Source organism: Clupea harengus, chromosome 11, assembly GCF_900700415.2.
Source record: "Clupea harengus chromosome 11, Ch_v2.0.2, whole genome shotgun sequence".
NCBI classification, from domain to species: domain Eukaryota; kingdom Metazoa; phylum Chordata; class Actinopteri; order Clupeiformes; family Clupeidae; genus Clupea; species Clupea harengus.
The window spans coordinates 9,783,583-9,801,609 of NC_045162.1; the positions used below are offsets into that span (position 1 = coordinate 9,783,583).

The 18,027-nt window shown below is 43.8% G+C and overlaps 3 protein-coding genes across 5 annotated transcripts in view; all 3 read right to left on the reverse strand.

Moving 5' to 3' along the window:
- phldb3 (pleckstrin homology-like domain, family B, member 3) overlaps positions 1 to 8,275 on the reverse strand; it is a 24,177-nt gene extending 15,902 nt beyond the window's left edge. Inside the window, exons 1-3 of one of the 2 annotated variants that reach the window (XM_031576490.2) lie at positions 7,896 to 8,275; positions 1,889 to 2,037; positions 1,602 to 1,712 (exon numbers count right to left, since the gene is read on the reverse strand). In XM_031576490.2, coding sequence (XP_031432350.1) covers positions 1,602 to 1,712; positions 1,889 to 2,037; positions 7,896 to 7,902 — 267 coding nt within the window. In that variant the 5' untranslated portion in view covers positions 7,903 to 8,275. The remainder of the gene's footprint in view (positions 1 to 1,601; positions 1,713 to 1,888; positions 2,038 to 7,895) is intronic. The other variant, XM_012829121.3, reaches the window with a different exon arrangement.
- Positions 8,276 to 10,662: 2,387 nt separating this feature from the next.
- Positions 10,663 to 14,550, reverse strand: ethe1 (ETHE1 persulfide dioxygenase). The gene is made up of 7 exons (XM_012829137.3): positions 13,919 to 14,550; positions 13,169 to 13,313; positions 12,634 to 12,782; positions 12,009 to 12,138; positions 11,619 to 11,708; positions 11,196 to 11,312; positions 10,663 to 10,978 (listed from the first exon to the last, which is right to left on the reverse strand). The coding sequence occupies exons 1-7, from the start codon at positions 14,117 to 14,119 to the stop codon at positions 10,932 to 10,934; spliced, it is 879 nt and encodes a 292-aa protein (XP_012684591.1). The 5' UTR covers positions 14,120 to 14,550; the 3' UTR covers positions 10,663 to 10,931.
- On the reverse strand, positions 14,297 to 17,811 carry LOC105901637 (transmembrane protease serine 6-like). Of its 2 annotated transcripts, none has more exons than XR_006152661.1 (6): positions 17,092 to 17,811; positions 16,536 to 16,714; positions 16,095 to 16,190; positions 15,720 to 15,897; positions 15,120 to 15,275; positions 14,297 to 14,992 (listed from the first exon to the last, which is right to left on the reverse strand). XR_006152661.1 is itself a non-coding variant. In XM_031576172.2 (6 exons), exons 1-6 carry the CDS (start codon positions 17,496 to 17,498, stop codon positions 14,957 to 14,959), a joined length of 1,017 nt encoding a protein of 338 aa, XP_031432032.1. In that variant the 5' UTR covers positions 17,499 to 17,796; the 3' UTR covers positions 14,297 to 14,956. The 2 variants fall into 2 exon arrangements, 1 of the variants encoding a protein (XP_031432032.1); XM_031576172.2 differs by having other exon boundaries at positions 15,755 to 15,897; positions 17,092 to 17,796.
- Between the last annotated feature and the right edge of the window lie 216 nt (positions 17,812 to 18,027).

Here is an 18,027-nt window from a genome sequence, read left to right on the forward strand (position 1 = left end):
TGTGTGTGTGTGTGTGTGTGTGTGTGTGTTACTGTAAACTCCCTCTTGGTGGCTCTCGGCTCTCTCCTAATCAAAACTACACTGAGGAACTTGTTCTCGGTCTTACACACACAAACACACCCCTGTACACACCTGATTATGGAAAACGTTCAAGAGAAGCACATTTGTCAAACTAAGTTTCTACTGTGCATGTGATTATGTGTTGTCAATAAACCTGTTTTGGGTCTTCCATTACTATCATAACATCTTTTTTCCCTCATCTGAGAGAGTTGCCATCCTCATGTAGCTTTTGGCTTGGTCTGTGGCCTTGTCTACATGAGTCCGGAATTGAGAAAAACTCACTTTTTTCTATCAGTTTAGAAAAGGATCACGTCCACAGTACACACATCTTTTTTTTTTTTTTTTTTATATCTCTTAAACTAACACTATGCAACAATTTGACACTTTTTCAGGTATGATATTATAGGCAACTAGTTTTGGTACCATCCTCAAATTCATTTTGATAGCTTATGGTCATGTGAAGGATAGATAAACACATGTGTCTTCCCCACTAGCCATCCAAGATATGCCCTATGTAGTTCTGTGTAACGGGCTGGAACACCCTGCAAAAATGGAAGAAAAGCTTTTACACGCATGACATTGCCAGCTATACTGCCAAAAGACACCAGTTAGTGTGTTGGTAAGCTTCTATCAGTGTCAGCTGGGCTGTTGGTGGTGTTTGCAAGGTTTTTGCATGCCTTTTAGGTAGTTAGCTTACTAGTTTTGGAACAAAACTCTGTATTGCTGCTTTAACACGACAACGAGAAAATTATTCTAAAACGCCAGGACCTCTGCAGAGAGATAATAACAAATAACATTTAGCAAGCGCATCACGTCATGGCAACCTTCTGGTCAGCTGACTAATCAGACCAATCGAGAGGACTGATGCTAAGGAGAAGTGGTATGTAAGTCTAGAGTTGAAAACTACCTAACAACTCATAACAAATAATGTTATAGAGGAAAGCATTCAGTGTATGATAATCCCTGTCTGTACCCATGTTTAATCATTATAATGTGTAGCAAAACTTACGTAAAATGCTTTTAAATGTATGTAATAATTAGTTATTTTGTTTAAGGTTAACAAACCAAATATTTAGCATTTTACATGGTGTTGGAAATGGACGCCATTAAATAAACTAGTGCAATTCGCCTAGGCGATGGCCTAGAACTCAATCAATGGATTTCAAAATAACATTGCTTTCATAAGACAGAAATCCATTGATTGAGTTGAGTTCACTGAGCTTTTCACACATAAGAGACAAACTCAGTTGGGATTGGTTACGGTACTACTGCAGACTGCAAGGTGGCCTTTTTCGAGAACCGTGGTAAGGAAAATTCTATACTGCTGCAGCCCGAGTAACAGCCTCAAGTCTGCAACATACGTATATGTTAACGAGATAAGGAGTCTCATGACCTTGTCAAAATGAAAAGTGACTGGCCCCTGGTATTGAATACAGGAGACAGGAGACAAAAGACACCTTTATCTCTATTGTCTCTATGAAGTTGTCTCCATGAGAAGGCTGATGAGCTTATAAGACATTATAGAGACTTTGATTTCTCACCTCAATCTTAAGCTCCTCCCTCTGCTGGTCGATCTCTGTGATTCGCTGCTGCAACATAGACGGAGAGGTCGCGACCTTCATAGAACCCGAGTCGGAGTGTCTTGAGCGGGACTAAGAAGAAGAGAGAGAAAGAGAGAGAGAGAGAGAGAGAGAGTGATATGGGATGGGATGACAGCAGACGTCCATCTAGGCTTTCTCTCTTCATCTGCCTGTCCTTCTCCCTTTCAGTAAACACTCTTTGATGAAATGAAATGATGCAGTCTCCTCCTCGTCCTCCACCTCCTCACCTTTTCACTCTCCGTGCTGCTGCCCTCTGTGTCCGACTCCGCCCCCGAGGAGGCCGGGCTCCTCCCTCCAGTCAATCGGGCGATCCATGGAGGCTTCCTGACGGGCTCCCATTGGCTCCTCGGCGAGTCCATACCGTGTCTAGGAATCTCTAATGAGAAGGGTGGGGGGTGGGGGGGGGGTAATGAATGTTTAGTGGGGGCCTCTGTGTGTTGAATGAATATTGTGGTAATCCAATCCAGCAAACACGAGATCAGGTGACCAGGCAGTCCACTAAGGAGATCTTATAGCTGCCCTGACGCTACCTTAAACATGTTAGCAGGGAGAGTACAGAAAATCTCCCTCCGAAACAATTTCCCTGAAAGCGATACGCTTGACCGAGAAAACGGCAGAATAAAAAGGAGGAAGTGGGAGTGAAAGAGAAAGCAGAGGGGTTGCGTTTCAAAGCGTGTTTTATTAGCTCAGGGAGTTCATGGACGACGTCAAACTGTCTGACGACACACAATACTTTCTGAAAGGCAGTCGTGGGTGACTGTGTGATGTGGTTAAACATGGTTAAGAAACCTTTACGAATGTATGGTCGGTCGTGTCATTCACACAAAGACTGCAAACAGACACAAAACACAGGACACAAAACGGTACATTCACAGGCATTTGATGTATAGCTACTTTGCATTGAGTCGTGTGTGTTTGAGAACTTCTGAGAGCCCTCGTCCAGCTCTCCTCCCTCTCACTCTCTCTCTCTTTGCAGTGCACGAGCAACAAAATAATGAGTGTGGGAACGTACTCCTGGTCCTCAGTGTGGAAAACCTTTCCCACCCTCTCTGTCTTGTGCTTGCTTTCTAGTCTCTATGCCCTCTCTCTCTCTCTCATACACACACACACACTTTCTCTCGCTCTCTCTCGACCCCCCACCCCCCTGCTCAGTCCTTATTAGGAGATTAGGCTTTAGAACGTGAGCCCAGGGGATAAATATATAACTGATTTGAGGCACTCCAAACACAGACTGGCACACTGACACAGAGAATCACACAGGGAATGCAAGAATGAGAGAGTGCGTATGAGAGTGAGGAAGAGAGAGAGGGTGAGTGAGAGACAGACAGATAGAGAGAGAAAAAGAGAGAGATAAGGTAAGTGAGCGATAGACAGAGAGAGAGAAAGGGTAATTGAGCGACAGACAGATAGAGAGAGAGGGTGAGTGAGTGACAGACAGAGAGAGAGAGAGAGAGAGAGAGAGAGACAGATAGGGGGGGGGGGGGTTGAAAGAGGTGGCCGCAGAGTAAAAGAGTGGTTAGCAACAAGGAGGAAGTGGTTTATAGAATGGCAGAGACCAGAGTCATATATCCACAGAGATGGACAGGCTCACAGAGGCCTGTGTGCATGAAGCCAGTACACACACACACACACACACACACACACACACACACACACACACACACACACACACACACACACACACACACACACACACACACACACACACACACACACACACAAACTGCACTGCAACACCCAACGGCATACTGCATATGCGGGAGTCCTCACAAACTTTCCATGCAACAGCCGATGCCATATGCAAAAATGTTCCTCATAGATTAACTATCAATGTATTACAGTACTGTATGGTTATAAAAGTACTAAACCAGCTTGACTGTCTGATTTCATGTATTATGCAATGAGTCAGAATCATTAAAATACATTTAAAGGACACTGGTGTATTTATAGACTGTTTTTCCCCTACATGTACAACAGGCCCTGCTGTCTGAATAAAGCCTTTGTGGGTGAATCTGCCTTTTGTCAGGCATAAATCCAGAGGGATAACACAACATCAGGCATAGAGAGGCTGTGGCAATATATTTCATGCTTAGTCAGAGGAGCCCGCAGCACAATGTGAGCTAATTAGCCCAGATTAAATCACGTGTGTGCGATGATACAGGCGAGTGGAGGCGGCTGGGGTTGGGGGTTGGGTGGTGGTGGGGTGGAGGGTGGTGGTGGGGTGCTATCTGCCTAACCTTAGCTAAAGTCCACTTCAGAGATACCCTATCGACACCGCCAGAGCCGTTTCACTGAGCAAAGTCCATACAATGCTGTCAACACAAAGCATCACTGGACACAACAAGCAACAACTGAGCAAACAAGAGAGATGTTGATGGGATGAAACCATGGAGCACAAGGGGGGGTGTTGGAGGATGGGGGGGGGTCGGCTGACAGTGAAAGACAAAAGTGGGTGAAAGGCTGGGGGGGGGGGGGGAGTGAGAGTTAGACAGAGAGAGGGCGAGGTTTTGATCAAAGGAAAAGATTAAGCATGTTGCTGAAAAAATGCTTCGGTAATGGGGAGTAATTGGAGAGGAGTGGCCAGGGAGATTAGACGCAGAAGTAAACATGGCTTTACTGGGTTTGCTGGGTTAAGGGTTACGTAACCTCCAGTATGTGTAACCTGAGGGAGACACAACTCTACACCCTCAACACCGCCACCTGAGGATACCGACTGCCTTAACGCGAAACCTGAGTGAGCACAAACACACACATCACTCATAACACACCCCGGCGATTTCGCCATTCAGGTAATGAGGTAGCATAACTGCGCTATAATCCATCTGTTAACACATCAAGACGCACATGCAATGCACTGGAACTTAATATACTACACATACAATAAATGCATTTAACAGCCACACACACAACATGCATACATTGATATGATATCACTAATCCTGATTTCCTACCCATCCTGATCCAAAGGACACACACACGCACGCACACGCACACAAACACACACACACACGCACTTCATCCATCTGTGTTCATTTCTTGGGTCAGTGATTAAAATGTCATACAGTCCAGCTGTTCCACAGAGATTCCACTCCCACACCGTCCTCCACTTCCCCTGAAGAACCGTCAGCGCTGTGTAATTACGGACAGACATAAACATTCCCGTTCCTGTCCCAGGCCTACCTCCATCCAAAATCAACCACTCGCGAGCACTTACACACAACTTATCAATGACATATGGTTTATGAAAGAACTGGATTTAGAAATAAAAAAGTGTCTGGTTTCAGCTGACGATGAATATATCCTACAAATAAATAAACATTCCACTGACTGTAATTGTAGCTTATCCATGCTTTATGGCTGACCCCTGAAAAGCAAATAGGGTGAGGCAAATCTGTAGGTTATAAAACATCATCTGAAACTGATTTATTAGAAAAACATGTCAAAACAACCAATATCTTAGAATATCTCTAGAATGTTTAAAGTCGTGGGGTAAGACTATTTATTTTCATTCTATGTTTAAATTCTCTAAGACATAAAAACTATATTAAATAAATAAACTATATTAAATATATTTTTAAAACTAAAATAGCACTGAATCAAATCCTCTTGGTTACAAAGGCCAAATGAACCACTGGCATAGAGATAGAGATGGAGATCCTTATCATTTACGCACCAGAACAATATGAAGCATATCATTCTTCTTCTGTTGTGAATGCCTTTCCAATCACTGTAGATACCAAGGTTAAAAAGCATTGAAGTGTTTGGAATACTGATGATACAGGAAGTGGAGTATTAGGCCACATTCTTGGTGTTCACTGCTAACAAGGCACAAGAGCCAAGAATTTAAACCATGTCTTAAATGCATCTCTCAGCTCTCCTGATTTCCCAAGTCTGAGACATAGTGTCATAGCCTGCCATTTAAAAGCTTCACCAACACATACCATGCAGTATGAACTCACTCTCTAAACACCACTGTCCTGCAACAGGTTTCGTCTACAAACAAAACAAAGAGGTCCTCTGTCACATGCGCTTGCCACATACCCCAATACTTGAAGGCCTTCCAGCAGTCTCTGCAATCTATAATTACTGTGCATCATGGCTAATACTGGACCTGTTAGCATTTCGTGCTAACTGCCGGCTGTGCTCATGCTATCAAGAAGCCAGAAAGCTGCTTTAAAGAACAAGTGTGTTGATATGCACTGTAGGCCCACGTGTGGTGCATTCAACAGGATGCTGTTTGTTATTAATCCAAGAACAACATATGACGCCATGGGCAGATGTTAACCATTTTGGTTTCCCAATACCACCTTTTCGAAAGCCCCTGACAATGCGCAATCCCATCTTTTCCTTCATTCTCTAAATTCTATTCATAGCCCTCAGCCCACTTTAAACATTTGTAAATCATATCTGCCAGGGTGATACCTGCCATAGTGTGTGTGATATCTTTCCACAAAGTGTGACCTGATTTGGTCTCTGCTGACCTGGGGTCATAGTGACCTCTGAGGGTGGGCTAGGGTGGGGGGGGGGTTTCGGGTTGATAGATTCAGTAGATGCCAGAGTGGGGGCTGAAAGGACCGTGCTCATGACTGTGCCTGGCCCGCGCTGACCTTGGTGCTCTCTGTCACTGATCTGGGCTATACAGCGAACAGTGAGGAACCTGTCAACACAACACCGTGAGCTGAGGAGAGGGAACAGGTGAGCCCTGGCTTGGTCTGTGTGCTATTTGACCCACTGAAAGAGTGAGACATCTGTACGAACAGGCCAGGAAGTGGATGACCTAGATGATTGGGCAGGGACTTCTATCGATGGATGTATGGTCACATGTTCAAGACTGCAGTCCAAGGACACTGGCACAAACAGTGGAAGTTGGTGGCCTATTATGAAGAAGAGGTGAATGAGGCTACCATTAGGCTAACACAGATGTACAAATGATAATGTCTGAGCATGCTGTGTGTGTGTGTGTGTGTGTGTGTGTGGAGGCTTACATGTCTTACACGTCTCACAAGTAATTATTTCTATTGTTACATTTACATTTACATTTAGTCATTTAGCAGACGCTTTTGTCCAAAGTGACGTACAAGGGAGAGAACAGTCAAGCTATGAGCAATAGAAACCTGGTGTAACAATAAATACTACTTTACATAAGAAATAGAAAAACGAGATAGAAAGAAAAAGAAGTGCAGGAAGTGCAAGTTAAGCACTAGTCGAAGTGCCAGTTAGGAAGGGAGGTGCTCCCTGAAGAGTTGGGTCTTCAAAAGCTTCTTCTTCTATTGTTAGTAAGAACTTATTGGCCGACAGGTTTTTTTGTGTATCATGATATATTGTAAGTTGGTTTACTGAAGAAATTAGAATTAGCTCACAAATCTTCACAATGCACTTGAAACTTTATAAAGAGCCTCACTCATACTCTTCAGAAGATTAATTCAGAAGTGATTTCACTGGCGGTCATTTACAGTGACTGAAGCTCTCCCCCTCATCTGTAAATCTTAATCTTATGTTATACAAACGCATGGGAGAATTATAAACAAATATCACATGAGAGGCCTCCAAGAAATTGTGCTGATGTAGACTTCAGCCACAATGACATCTAGGGACTTTTCTCCATAGTGGATAGTCATGCATTTGTGGCATGGGTCACAGTCCTGGTTCACAGTGCTAGTTCAACCACGAAAGCCTACTTTCCCCCTACACACACAATATGCCAGACAAGGTCTTGAGCGTTACTGCCCAAGTGACAATACGCTATTTGTTTTTTAGCCTGTGCAATGAATACAACCCATAACTTAGTTACATGAACATGAACTATATGGTGTTGATACAAACACGTAACATTTACGTTCATCATTCAAAACACAAACACGCGCGCTGAAAGCGTTACACTTAGCCTACACAAACACACACACACACGGGCAGAGAAATAGAGAGAGAGAGCGCACTAATGCCATTTATACTAGCGAAGAAAATAACAAAACACTAACTTATATCTACAATAGTTTCATGCATCGCGTGCGGACATATAAGTAAATAAGTGGTGGTAGCAACGGCCAATGTCCACAGCTCAGCTGATCGTAACATCGAAACTTTCATTGTTTTAACATATCTAAACTTAAAAACACTTAAAAACAGTCCCAACCCAATCACAGATAATTTAGTCTAAACCTACTTAAAACATACAATAGCCCAAGAGAAACCATTCAAATCGGAACCAGATTTAAAGATGAAACAGACGCCTACCTTTCATACCTGCACCACAACTTCCTTTTCTCTCAGCTCCAACAATTGTACATCAACGAGAAGTGGAATTGTTCCTTTATTTCCAAAAATATATCCCTTCACGCGTAATTCGATATAAAGTCGTAGGCTGGCACTTAGGCTACCCACTGCTTTCGCTTCCCAGAGAGTGTAAAGTTCGAGGACTTTCTCAAGCCTGTATCTCTTTTCCTTCGTATCTTCACACTCCCTTCTGTGGCTGAATGAAGTATCTCTATCGTTCTACCGAGAACATAACAGATCACAGTTGAATTTGTCGGTTTCAAACAGGTGGAGAGGAATGCATGTGAACGAGCGCAGGGGGCGGGTAGAACAAGAATGGAAGGGGAAAAGGGGTTGGTGTGAAAACGATGTGATGAGTGCGAACTCAATAAGGCGAGTTACTTCTATTTATGCTATCAGTCTTGCGGTCCCTGGTCGCTGCCAGACGTATGGTGTGACTTCCAATTACGTGTTAACTGTTGCGTGATAAACAACCCAGACTCTAAAATTGAAAACTTTTGCGGGGTCGACGACACTAGAAACGCGCAACAGAGATTACTGCCGGAGTACCAGGTTTTATTGGGCACATGTTCCAGTTCTGACAATAACTTTGTTGACAATAACGTTTATGTTACTTTACAGGTCTAAATAGCTGTCTTACATAGCTTATAATATAGGACACAGTTACCACGATGAATCCAATTCAAAACAACTTCAGTTATAGAAAACATTGGAATGGGACCTTCTTTATTATCTATACTGTCGTAGACTAACTCAGTGCTTTAAAGTTAGGTAACCGCTGAACCCATATGGCCGTCTGCCGTGACGACCACCGTAAATCTCCCGCGGGTTCGTCCCTCCCTCTGCCAAAGGCCCCCATGGAAAGTGTCATGAGCGTGCACGTAAATTTCTCTCCGTGGCCCTCCACAGTATCTCACTCATCACGAGCCTTTATCTGGCTGCCAAACTAACAGCCCCTTCTGAATGAGCAGCCGCTGTAAACATAGATTATTCCCTCAGTCGCTCCCCTGACCGGTGCCAACGGGGCGACGGAGAGAAAGAGCAGGCAGAGACGGTGGCACATCAGGGGCGTGCTCTGCCCCAGACGGGGAACGGTGGCTGAAAAAAGAACAGATGGAGTGGGCAACCCCAGCGGTGGAAATAAGGAGCAGCTGTCAACTACAACTTATTGAGTAAAAAGAATAAGGTGGGTGGCAACCCCCTGCCCCACCACACACACATACACACACACACACACACACAACCTGAATAAACCCACACAAAGACATATTGTGCCCGCATGAGCAGAGGACAATGGACAAGTGCACACACAGACACACCCTTCACACCCAAACAAAACAGGTGTGTCTATCAGGGTGTGAAAGGAGGTACAAAATACGGCGACGTTCCTCATTCCTACGTGTCAACAGGGACAGCAGGTAGACTGGGGTGTCTTGTGAGTGTAGACTTATGCCAGGTTTGCACAATTCATTCAATGACACATATCTTTCCCCTATTTACAAGTACATCTGGTTGGCTTTGTTTGTTACTGCTGCCTTTTGGGACCATTTCAGGAGGTATGCGACAGCGTTGTGTCAAGTGGTTGCCTACCGCGGGGTTATTTATCTCTAACATAAAGGACGGTTTGTTCTGATGTTTCGCACACGTGCAGCACAATGCAGCTGGTGTTGCTGTTTAAAGCGGGCCTCTTTAAACATAGGATGAGAGCAGTGTGACCTGTTGTGTGAGGGAGAGACAGACAGCAGACCAGAGGAGAAAGTCTGATATATCCAATGTGATCACTCACACAAACACAGCACTCTAATGTTGCTAAGTGTGTCTGATTTAGAACCATATGTCAAAGTCTGTACACAGATCTGATGCTCTGTTGAGTACTGTTGGAACCTGGCTGTCATCCAATCAGTCAACTGGAAAGGGTGATTCATTTTTATGATGACAGACATGTTGGGTGTGAGTACGGAGCAGACACCTTGTTTTGTTTGCTTACTTGACAAGTTACTGCATACAATATTCCCACCGGGTCAAGGTCAGGTCATCTGTTTGGAGAGACTTCAATGGACTCATCACACTCGCTGGGAGATTAGTATCAGTGGAGAGAGGGTGTCCATGGGTGGGGTTTTAAACTAACATTCAGTTTACATTTACATTTAGTCATTTAGCAGACGCTTTTATCCAAAGCGACGTACAAAGGACAGTTTAACGGGTCTATGCCAAAATTATCCATGTTTCATGACTAACAAATCTGAATCCTTTGTGAAGGGCCTGTGTGCTGGAATGCAATGGTTAAATATTCTCAGCCTTCTGCTTTTTATAAGGCCTGCTGGGTGCATTCACAAAAGGGCTGCTGGGTCCGTTCACATGACTGAAAAAGGGCTGATTTTTCCTGAACAGGCTGGAGGACATGACAAGCCTCCTGCGTAGACCGTATGACGTTATTTATCATTATCATTTTCATCATCTGAGGTGAAGTACTACATACACAGAACAGAACATGGAAAAAGACAAGGGAGTACACATACATTAACCTTCGGCAGAAAGGCTGAACTTCTGCCGCTGGATTTTACATGCAAATGATGAGTCTTTTCCAGGGCAGAGTATGCAAAATGGGTAGGGATAAAAAAAATCCCGTAGGGTTTTTTTTTTTTTTTTTTTAATGTGTACATGTGCTGTTAAAAAGGCATTGCAGAAAAATAAACAATTAGTCAATGATCATCTGAACACACCAAAATTATACATATTTAAAAGGTTTTAATTACATCTCTACATTTTACTTGTGTATGTGTGTGGCACGCATTGACAGTTTTCCCCTGATTGCATGTCCGACATCTCAATATGAAAAGTGAAAATACTTTGTTTGTTTTGATTTATATATTTGTGTATATGAAATAAAGTTTATACTATTTTTGGTAATGTTTTATATTATTGATTGAAGGTATTTTAAATGCCCTGTTATGGTTATAGTAGTTGGTATAGCCCTTTCTGATCTTTTGCACGTACTCATACATCATGTAGACCGCAAACCAGGTTTGCAGGCACTGCAATATCTGATGGAGAGAAAGAGTGAGACAAATGAAGATCATATAAAAGTTAGTAAAATATATGTACATCAATGTATAGCTAGAGCTTACACACAAACCAAGCCTGTAGATAAGAGAAGGTAAATCAGACAGATGTCTGTCAAACAGGCTAAGACCTTGCAGCATGTGGTGCAGCTTCAGCTGGTGTGACTACAGACTGACGCAGAGTGCCTGGAAAAGCTACCTATTTTAGCAGGCTTGGAGAGGTTGAGATTCTTCATGATGTCCACAAACTCCTCAAGGCTTTTGGTCAGGCGTGGGTTATACTTCCTCTCCTCGTCCACTGTCGACACAGTCTGACCTACAAGGCAGATAGTAACGGAGCTGTAAAGACTAGGGGAGTTGTTTTTTTACACAGTGATTACATGTTTATAAGACATTAGTTATGACATAAAGGATCAGCCCTATAGGTTATCTAGGGTTAGTAAGGTGGTCCTGGGGGTGGTGTGTGTGTGTGTGTGTGTGGGGGCGGGGGGGGTGGGGGGGTGGTGTAGTGTTGATCTAGAATGAAATGTATCATCATGTAACACAATTCATTTCTGCATATTTAAGAAAAGCCTCGTTTTATGTAGTAAAGATGAACGTATATTTCGAGTCTGAGACCTACCTTTGTAGTCATGAGCAGGATAGATCAGACAGTGACCAGGTAGGGTGAAAATCTTCTCATGGACAGACTCATACAGCCTCTTAGAGCACCCTGTGAAAAAATGAGAAGCATCAATTAGGAGAGACCAGCTATGAAAAACACTACTGCACCCTAGTGGCAACATTTGATACTACAAAAACAAACTTTAGCGTGGACTGTGCCGGTCAAAGACCACAGAAGAAATCTAAGTGAAGTGAAGAGAATACGTCAAATATATTAGCAATTTCCAAATAAATATTCATATTCTTTTACAGCTACGTGAATAGAAGTTCCCTGTCCTGATATATGTGCAATGGCAACCCAGCCATCTCATGGTAGTTCATATAGCTTGGGAGTTGAGGATGTTGGCACCTTGCTGGAAGTCTGTCCTTCCACAGCCTCTGATGAGCACAGCGTCTCCAGTGAAGGCCATACTCTGGTCCCCTGTCACTAAAGTCATACAGCCATCCGTGTGCCCGGGAGTCTCCCTCACGTTCAGACACTGAGGAACACAGATGCAGAAAGAGCACAAGAAGGTGTGAGGAAATAGCTAAATTCAAGCGTGGTGGTCACTTTTCCTCTGGATACTGCTTTGGTAACAGAAGGAAGTGGGATTGGCAGAAGTAGTTTTTTGTTTGAAGTTCTTCCATTTGCAACCAGTGAACATGTCTGGTCACCTTAGCTCGCAGTTTCACATTAAACAAATAAGACTGACCAATAGGTGGGACTCCAAATCACAGACTGACCTCTTGGCTGAATAAGTCAGACAAACAAAAAAAGTAAACACGTACGGGTTGGTTTATTTGTTTATCGTTCATTTCCATGTGGAGTTCACGGTGATGTGACCATGGGATAAGATACTACATACCTCATGCTCAGGCTGCAACTAACATCTGCATGAGTGTCTCAGATTAGAAGACTGTACATACTATCAGCAGGTTCTGTAAAAGTATTATCTATAGGTCCAAGTACATTATCTGTAGGTGGCAGGCCTTACATGTTTACCAAAGATGATGCTGTCCCCGTCGGTGAGCAGGATGTCAGCAGTGGCACCGCTGTGTTTGGAGATGGCACTCTTCACTCCAATCAGTCTTTTCTTCAGGAGACCCGTCCCTGTGATGTGGTCCGCATGGCAGTGCGTGTTCACTGGATAATGCAGAGGAAAGAGCACACCCTTTAGACCTCGAACTTGATTACAATGTGAAAGAATCTGGACAACACAAGAAAGTCATGTCCAGGTTATGATTCATATTTTTAGGGTCCAAACTTTTACTAAGAACTGACAACGGAAATCGGTCCAGTATTGACTAAGAACACAATAACTGGCATCTGCATAACGGCTATACAATGTTGGCCCATGGTTGCAAGAATATTTGTAAAAGTACGGACCAGGTTGAAAAAATCTGAAGTTTCCTTTTAACTCAAGAATACAACAATTAGATGTAGGAGACAATACAGAAGCATCACTGTACAATCGTGCATCAGAGAAGGTTTATCTAAACTAACTGACGAACTGGTCTCAGTGTGTTTACCTGCTACCTTTAGTGAAAGGCCCAGCTCGTCTATCAGCTTGATGTCCCTGTCCACGGTCTCCAGCACAGGATCAATCAGCACAGCATCCTTGGTTTCTAAGTCCGCCAGCAGATACGAGTAGGTACTACTGACTGACTCAAACAACTACAAAGACAGTGGCGATGGGAAGACAATGGAGAGTTTGAAAAACAAACAATCAAACAAAAACATGAGATTAGCCAACACTTAACTTACTCAGTCGTGTTGCTAAAACATCATCTAAATTCAAAACTTTGCTCTTAGATCAGCTTCGCTTGCAAGTTCATTTTAATTCACCAATTGCATGTTTTGTTTAACATAATTCGTAATGTGCGGAGATAACAAAGTAACACAGAATGTGGGCTGCAGCTACAGTTGTAAACAAGCCAAAATGATTTAGCTGACGCCATGTTTTGACCATAGCGAGTAACCTATTGTCACTAGCATTAACTTGATTTTTTTTTCTGAAAACAAAAATGCTTGGCATGTTGCCAAGCATGACAGTTGGTCACAGGAATGTGTTCCATTAAGATGAGGCAAGCTCGCTTGCTGTAAAATGTATGTTGTTCAGCTAACGTTGGCTAATCCCTAAAATCACAACTAACGTGCTCAAACTTCTTCAGAAGACAAGTTAGCAAGGGACAATTATCTGTCAATATAGGCAGGCTAAATTAGTCTTACGTCCTCTGTTGTTGAAGGGGCCTTATAATGGAGTCACTTGGATTACTTACCTGTCGGAATAATAGCCCTTTTTCCTGCTCCATCCCAGAGCAATAATGTCTTAAATTTGTTTGGACAGGCGGAAGAAGGTCGGTGCTTGAGGCGCCGTAGCAGGGGAGTTGTAAGGCTCGAATCCTACGCGAGTTCCTGGTTGTTTGCCGTCTCCACGCGCAGGCCAGAGCAGGTTGCAGCCTAATCGTGACTGAATTCATTTTTTTCCCTACGAGGTTCCGAGGCACGATATTTACCAATGACAAGCCAAGACAAAAACCTCTTTGACCAGTTGGCCCGGTTTGCAAACACAGACTTGCGAACAACCGTCGAGGTTTCACACAGAGGCGCTATGCCTGGAACATAATTCTACCAAGGTTATTCAATATCGGGAAGTAAACATAAAAATTGATTCTATCCTCAAATGTAAGGCATGTAGTTTGCAGTGAAGGATGGTCCGCTCAGTCAAACAGTCAAAATTCCGTAGAAATAGTTTCTTGTTCTCTAACCGTAGTTCACAATCATGTGTCATTCGTTCGTGCAGTAGGCTAGTGCAGTTAGCACTGCGCCGAACAAGTTATAATATAACAGCTGTTACTCCTCTCAGACTTTGAGAAGCCGCTCACCTCCCCTTCATACACGCAACCTTTACCCCATATCTTCTGCACTACACCCCTGAATGACAAATAATGTGAGAGGTCAGGTCAGGTGATATCCACGTTATTCACAATGATGGACGAAGGAAATTTGACTTCTGCAGTTTTAGTGTACCGTGGAGTGGCAGTGGGCGGAGTAGTTCCAAGGAAATGCGGGGTACTTAATTGCGCCGCTTCGTTTACCGTCTACGGCCACACCTGGCAGTTCTTTTTTTGGCGATGTAGGCTGATGGTGTTGTGACAACCAGCCAACAACAACCGTATAAACCATAGACTGTGGGCTACTCGACTTAGAATAGTTTTTATTTGTATTTATTTTGTATTAAAAAAACATCACATTTATTTGAATGCCAATAACACCACCAACAATAATAACACATGGATTGCTGAATTATTTTTTCATTAATTGTCTGGTGTCGGTGGTTCTTCCTCCTCCACCTGAAAGAGATGGCTTCATGAGAAACAAAGTTGTTGCAGCCTAGCCTACTTGTAAGCAAATACAAGCCTGCACTCCGGGCCATCCTATATGTTGGGGACACATATGTTTTTCATACATAAGGGATACCTGTATGTAGTGCTCCATCCAGCTTAACAGGTGGGTGACACGCGTGTAAACTCCAGGCTTGTTGCGTCGGCCACAACCCTCACCCCAGCTCACGATGCCCGCCAGTCTCCACTCTCCCTCTGCTGTCTCACAGACGAGGGGGCCGCCGCTGTCTCCCTGACCACCGGCAGAACCACCCAGATTTGACTCAGAATGTACAGACAACATATTCATCCCATACGCGGCAAATGGCCTGTATTCTCTGATTTTGGGAGCTGGGAATCATCCTCCATATCTGTGTGGTCATTTACTTCCGATTTAAGCAAGTGAGAGGATTAGACCGACGTGTTTACCCTGAGTCATTATAGTGGATTCTAGCTTTTTTGTCATGATATGATCGTCAGGCAATGAATCATTACCACAAAGAAACATTGGCGTTGTCAAGAGAGGGAACTGAGGCATTTGTGCACATGGAAATGACTGAAATGTCAGTATCACATGGACTTCAACCTACAGTAATATACAAAACTATAAAAAATGCAGACTATATAGTTTCATTCATGTATACCGGTATACTAACAGTCTTGCATATACTATAGAAAGATACAGGTGTGTATTTACTTTTTTAGCTTTGACAAGCAGTAGCAGATAACTACCTGGCAGGAGTCCACCCCTCCCTCCATGAAGCCAGCACAAAGCATTCTGGGAGTGAGGTAGGAGCCGTACACATTTGGCCGTGAGCACAGGACCTGGTCGATCACCCTCACCTGGGCCTGCCTCATCTCTGACGACACCAAGCCTACCATGAGCAGAGGGTGCAGGCACCTGTTATCTCACCCAGTTTGTGTCTGAACGAGCAATGAAGGAGGGAGATCAAAAGGAAGTCACGGAGGTAGGTGAAGGACAGAGCAGAAAGACACAACATGAGAGGAGGAGAGAATGAAAGTAATAGATATGAAGGGATGAGAGAGAAAAGGTAAGATGGGGTGGACTCACCGCCCTCCTTGGTGTAGCCCCAGCCTGTAACCCAGCAGAGGGACCCAGGGGGGAAGGACTCCCTCCGACTCGGTAAGCACACAGGCCTTACTCCACCTATTGGCACACGTAAGATCAAGAGCCATGACCGTTCAACACTCTATCAAAACAACACCAACGTTTTATCATCATGTAATCACATGGTCACTTATCAAACAAGCCATGGAATCAAAGTACAACATTCCTATTCTGAAGCGCAGCCATATATGGTATGAAAGGCAAACACAGTATCTGGCTGTCACAGGTGATTCGCGACAGCGTTCAGCAGGTGGTCAGTACAAGAGTGCCCAAGTTAGACATGAATTTTAAACTGCTGTCATGTCTTAAATGTCTCTCTCTCCGCTCCGCTCACTTCTTCTCTCCTCTCCTTTCCCCCCAGCCTGTCTGTCATCCCTCCCTCACCTCCCATCTCCATGTCTGAGGCGGTGCGGAGCAGGCCGAGGTCATAGTCGTTGTTCTCTTCAGAGAAGTCTGGATGGGGATAGATCTCCAGGGCACTGTATCTCTTTCCCAGTGCCTGATCAAACAAGTGCACGGTATCGATCACGACCTGCCAGTCAGACTCATACATCATGTTGTACCTGGGAAAGAGACGGATGAGAAACAGACAAAAATAATGAATACGTATATGAAGACAGACCTGGCAGGGCACAGTCAAGGAATGGATCAGAGTCAAACTTGTGAACTTCAAAAGTATAATGTTACAATGAAGTAGATAATGATAATGATAATGAAGTAGATAATGATAATGATAATGAAGAAAATGGCAGATTTGTGAGATGAAATGAAAAAGTGTATATCTTAGTCATGGAGGTAATGTGACGAAACGCGTTGGTTTCTTTTAAAACTTTCTTTTGTTTAATCCACAAGTGTAGCTGGATATCCTGCTCTTCTCAATGTCTACTGCATCCAAGTGTCTTGTGAGTGAAGTTGCGCCAGATCTACTGTTGTATCTTACTGAGTGAAGCAGTGTGCCGCTGTGATGATCCAGCGCTGGCTGATGATGGACCCCCCGCATACGTGCTTCCCCCTCCAGTGCAGACTCGTCTGCCAGCCCCACTTATCCTCCTCCGCCAGAGTACCCCCCACGATGCGTACCCCCCGCCCACCTCGAACCCCGTCGGGACAACCTGAGGGGAAGGGTGTTCCGGTTAAGTCAGTGAAATTAGATCCGTTAGTGAAGGGAAAGATATACAGGAAGAAGTGATTATGAAGATTAGTACTGAGACACATTGGTTTGAACCCAAGGCTTTTACCATTGGTTATGTTCGCTGTTTGGTTGGCAGGGTGTTTGGCAAAGGCAGGAGGATCAGGTGTAACACTGCAATTCCACTTGCTACCACAGGGGAGCGACAGATCACGCATTTTGGACGGGAAGCACAGGAATTTCACTGATGACAAACAAATCAGAAAAAAAACTGAGAAGGAGTAAACAAAGGAGGTTTTTTTTGCATCAGTAACTGAGGTGATGGAACCTACTAGATCTGGCCTATTCTGGATCAATAAACTAAAGAAAAAGTGTTTTCTATGACTGAGGACTTCACTGAATAAGTCCTTGAGAAGACTGCCTACAATGTATGAAATGAAAGCACAAGTATGTAGGCGTGGTCACCTATGATTGCAATGCAGATGAGGACTGTGAAGACAACGGGAATGCAGGTGATAGTTAGAGTCAGGCGAGTTGGACAAGTAAAGAACCACCTGAGCCATGGAGAGCTTATGTCTGTGGAGTAGAGACAGGCAAGACATAGAGGTGGACTATCAATCATATCTGTGGGAAGTAAGCTATGGATAGACTTGTCACTAGAAAGTCTGATAATATGTGAAGCACAAATGGAGTCTGTACTATTATTATAGCATTCCATTATATTCTGCAAATATTGTACTGAATTCT